The following is a 5,000-nucleotide window of genomic DNA, read 5'->3' as shown; positions in this document are numbered from 1 at the left end:
AAACATAAACACACACATACAGTACACATACACATACACATACACATACTCATACACACACTACCACACTCAGGCTGTACTATAATCTTGTAATATACACTATGAGGCGTAAATTAGTGTGCGTGTGTGCGTGTGTGCGTGTGTGCGTGTGTGTGTGTGTGTGTGTGTGTGTGTGTGTATGTGTGTGTGTGTGTGTGTGTGTGTGTGTGTGTGTGTGATTCAAATGTTTGAGTCAATATTATTTTTCATGTAAATGCATGTCTGACTAGCTCAGGGAAGTTGTTGAATTATTAGTGGTGTCTGTGGACTATCTGACCTTACATCAGAAGTCTGCAGATTGGGCTCTTCCAGGAATATCCATGAGAATCCTTAAAATTGGAATACATTTCCTTAATGAGGATGTCGCTGTGGGGAGTAATTGCCCTGGATAATAGGGCTGCATCTGGAATCAATACGGACCTGCAGAGTCCCTGTCACCATTGACCTTTGCAAGTGTATAAGGATGTGTGTGTGTGTGTGTGTGTGTGTGTTTGTGTGTGTACCATGGCTGTGCCAGTGACACTTCTGTGTCCCCAGGGTCTGTAGCCCACAGGCTGCTGTCCAAACTCTGGCCACTGGACACATCACATGTCCTGCACATCAGTGAGCATCTAGTATGAGAGGCACTTCAACACCACAGCACCTCCCATTACCCTCCTGCTGTAACACAACACTTACTGCAGATTTCAGGGGCCATCGCTGCCTGAGGAGTTAGAGTGAGTGAATCCCAACACCTAGATTTTGGGTCTGTTCCACAATGCCTGAAAGACAGCACGCACAGACAGCTCACACTGTGGTTATGCTTGCTTTTAGTGAAAGAGTCTTTTGTAAAGATATGAAAGGTAAACATGCCCTGTTTCAGGATACTTTAAAGTACATGATATCATTACAACTCTTACTTGGTGTCAGAAAACATGACAATAAAGCCGAGCGTAGCTACTGAAAATAGTGTGTAATAGCAGCTTGACATGAGCAGGTTTCTTTGGGGAGATGAAAGGCAGTGGGTTGGCAGAGTGCCACACAGACATCAGACGCTTCTCAGATGCACACTCAGGTGAGGGCAGAATAAACATCTGTGTTGCAGCCTGCGGCTCAGTTTGACCTGCTCACACCCCACAGCCACACACACACACACACACACACACACACACAGCCAACAGCCAAACACACCACACACCACACATACTGTATACAGAGAGAGAGCGAGAGAGAGAGAGAGAGACATCGAAGCAGTCAAACACACAAACACACGCACACACACACACACACACTCACACCTCTTGCAATCTCTGCCTGGCACCATCTCTCCAGCTCCCTCTGTCCCTCTCTCACCTGCTGCAGCCCAGCCTGATGCCCTGGAGCAGAGCTTAGCCTGTCCCCTGTGTGTTCATGCCATCTGCCAGCATTGGGCTGGGCACATGGGCACACTTACACACACACACACACACACACACACACACAAATACACACATGAGCACACATAACAGACATGCACACAACCACACACATACAGTGAACTGTAAACCATTCCTCCCTAAATGCACACAGAGCTGCCAAACACACCTCAACACCACCAGTGCTCACACATATGTACACACTCTCTCAAACCCATGTACAGTCACACAAATGCAAACCCACAGAAAGATGCATACACAGATGAGCCCACACAAATGTGTGCACAACACACGCACACACATGCACAGACACAGAGAGAGAGAGAGAGAGAGAAAGAGAGAGAGAGAGACACACACACACACACACACACACACACACACTCAGCGATGCCCCAGGGCGCCAGCCAGGTGCTGGGCATGCTCACACATCCCCCCAGCACAACACCTCTGGCCTCGGGGGGCACTGGTCGCCGTGCCAACTGTTGATCTCCATACCAACGGCACAAACACTGGCAGCCCCAGCCTCCTAGAACTAATTTAGACATTCAGCATGAGCAGAGCAGACAGGGCTGGGAGTGTGTCTGTCACACGGCTGCTTTGGAGCTCTGGATTTATTGGCAACAATGAGGTGTGAAAAGAGAAACAAACTCAACTGAGACATGAAAATTACTTTCAATATGAAGTTGGAAATATAATTTAAAACAAAATTGTGATTTGCAGTCTGGTGTGGTATGCCATTTAAGCAAGTGGGAGAGAGAAATGGGGTGGGATCGGGAAATGACCTGGGCCGGAATCAAACCTTGGTACCCCCAAATATGGCACAGGTGCAGTATTTCGTTGCACCACAACACCCCCCCCCCACACGTGTTTGCTGATTAAGAGTCCATTCACCCCTTCTGTTCTGTGCGGGCCACACAGGTGTCCCCGGCAGGCTGTCCCCAGGAGCGGCCCGTGTGGAGGCACAGCTTCCTGTTCCTGGGGCGAGACTGCGCCACCGTGTTCACGGCCGGAGCGGCGCTGGTGCTGGAGCTCTACCCCACCACCACAGGTGAAGCGCTGCGGCGGCCCACTACAGCACCGCATCTCCTCAACACAAACAACAACACTACACGGCCCACTACTACAGCACTGCACCTCCTCAACACAAACAACAACACTACACGGCCCACTACAGCACCGCGTCTCCTCAACACAAACAACAACACTACACGGCCCACTACAGCACCGCGTCTCCTCAACACAAACAACAACACTACACGGCCCACTACTACAGCACTGCACCTCCTCAACACAAACAACAACACTACACGGCCCACTACTACAGCACTGCACCTCCTCAACACAAACAACAACACTACACGGCCCACTACAGCACCGCGTCTCCTCAACACAAACAACAACACTACACGGCCCACTACTACAGCACTGCACCTCCTCAACACAAACAACAACACTACACGGCCCACTACTACAGCACTGCACCTCCTCAACACAAACAACAACACTACACGGCCCACTACAGCACCGCGTCTCCTCAACACAAACAACAACACTACACGGCCCACTACAGCACCGCGTCTCCTCAACACAAACAACAACACTACACGGCCCACTACAGCACCGCGTCTCCTCAACACAAACAACAACACTACACGGCCCACTACAGCACCGCGTCTCCTCAACACAAACAACAACACTACACGGCCCACTACAGCACCGCATCTCCTCAACACAAACAACAACACAAACACTACACAGCACACCAGCGCATCTTCTCAACACAAACAACAACACTACACGGCCCACTACAGCACCGCATCTCCTCAACACAAACAACAACACAAACACTACACAGCACACCAGCGCATCTTCTCAACACAAACAACAACACTACACGGCACACCAGCGCACTGCATCTCCTCAACACAAACACAAACACAAACACTACACGGCACACCACCGCACTGCATCTCCTCAACACAAACAAAAACAAAAACACTACACGGCACACCAGTGCACTGCATCTCCTCAACACAAACAAAACACTACACGGAACCATCGGAACCTTCTGAACAAAAACACTTAGACGACAAGTGCACAGTGAACAGGTTGAAACCGATTACTGAGATACATATCTACTTGGCTATGGCTAATATATTATTTGAGTGAAAATGTTAAGAGGGACATATTGTGTTATTTCAGATCATAAAACATGGGGCCAAAACCATATTTTAGAAAAGAAATAGCAGAAATGGATATGAATATTTATATATAAGTGAACTGTTACAATATGAAAGCTTTTGTTCAGATGTGTTAGGTATGACCTTATAGGAGGATATGCTAGAGCCAGAATGAAAATAGACATCAGGCGAAACTGAGAGGTGTTAAAGTGTCAGCAATATTTCTCTCTCTCTCTCTCTCTCTCATTCTCTCTCTCTCTGCCTCTAACATTCCCTCTATTTCCCTCCCCCTCCTACTCTCTCTCTCTCTCTCTCGCTCCCTCTCTCTGTAGTAATGAATTCAGTGAGTTGGCACCTGCGTAGCCCAGTGGGATTCTGCATGCTCTTCCTGGACCAGAGCCTCTACAGGAAGCTGATGTCAGAGAGGGGACACAGGGGCTTTAGAGTGCCACAGCTCCCCCTGCAGGTGGGGTGAGAAAGTGTTTAACTGATGTAAACACTACTCTAATGTAGTTAACTATGTTGTAATTAAAAAAAGGATACATTTCAGCAAGGTATAATATATAAATAAGATATTTTTCAACAATACCATAGTATCGTAATACTTTTTTTCCTTGTGTTGTGTTTTGGCTCTGATGAGTCAGTCAATCTGAGTGCCAGTTGTCTTGAGTCATTTAGAGAAGCTTCTCTCCTTTCTGTTGCCCAGGGCAGCCATCTCCAGACCACCACAGGCTCCACCCCTTCTGTCAGCATCGTCCTGCGTCTGATTGGCTCAGAGGCAAGTGACCAAACAATGAAGAACAACCTCCAGAATTCTACTCTCTTTCATTGTTTTCCCTCTACAGCCCTTTCCAGCTCATTATGTGCTTCTGTATGTGTTTAATGGGCACCTGGGCTCTGAATGGGGGTGCTTCACTAGCTGTGGCAGCTATCCTGCCCTTCACTCTGCCTCTTATACCCCCATCCTCTTCAGAAGACAGGGATAAGATTCCCTATCTGGTCGATCCAGAGAGATCTTCAACTGACCAGCTAATATCGCTAATGGGAGCTTAGCTTGACACAAATGATGATGAGAGATGGAGCCGTGAGTGGACATTCCAGTGAAAGGAGGACGAGGCATTTGAGAGCGCTGGCCCGAGGTTGACCGTGTATAAAAGCCCTGTCTCCAGGGGAGGCATTTATAAAAGCATCGGCTTAGCTTTATAACAGGATCGCAGAGTGTTATGTGATTTACAAAATGGCCTCCCATGTCCACAAATCCATCTCTTTCTCCGTCCCTCCGCCCATGCCCTGGCCTGATGGATCTGTGCACAGCCATGTGTGTGTGTGTGTTTGTCTGTTTGTGTGTTTGTCTTCTCCAGGCTGTGCTGATATATACAGGCCTGGT

General features: G+C 48.3%; 1 protein-coding gene across 1 annotated transcript in view; it reads left to right on the top strand.

The window, feature by feature from the left end:
• Positions 1-5,000, top strand: part of LOC134094379 (coiled-coil domain-containing protein 33-like) — a 75,954-nt gene that overhangs the window by 56,096 nt on the left and 14,858 nt on the right. The window contains exons 11-12 of the mRNA XM_062547883.1: positions 2,352-2,481; positions 3,946-4,079. Of these exons, the coding sequence (XP_062403867.1) occupies positions 2,352-2,481; positions 3,946-4,079 (264 nt within the window). The remainder of the gene's footprint in view (positions 1-2,351; positions 2,482-3,945; positions 4,080-5,000) is intronic.

The sequence above is a fragment of the Sardina pilchardus genome, chromosome 10 (genome assembly GCF_963854185.1).
Source record: "Sardina pilchardus chromosome 10, fSarPil1.1, whole genome shotgun sequence".
NCBI classification, from domain to species: Eukaryota; Metazoa; Chordata; class Actinopteri; order Clupeiformes; family Clupeidae; genus Sardina; species Sardina pilchardus.
This window is presented reverse-complemented; position numbering and strand designations above follow the sequence as displayed.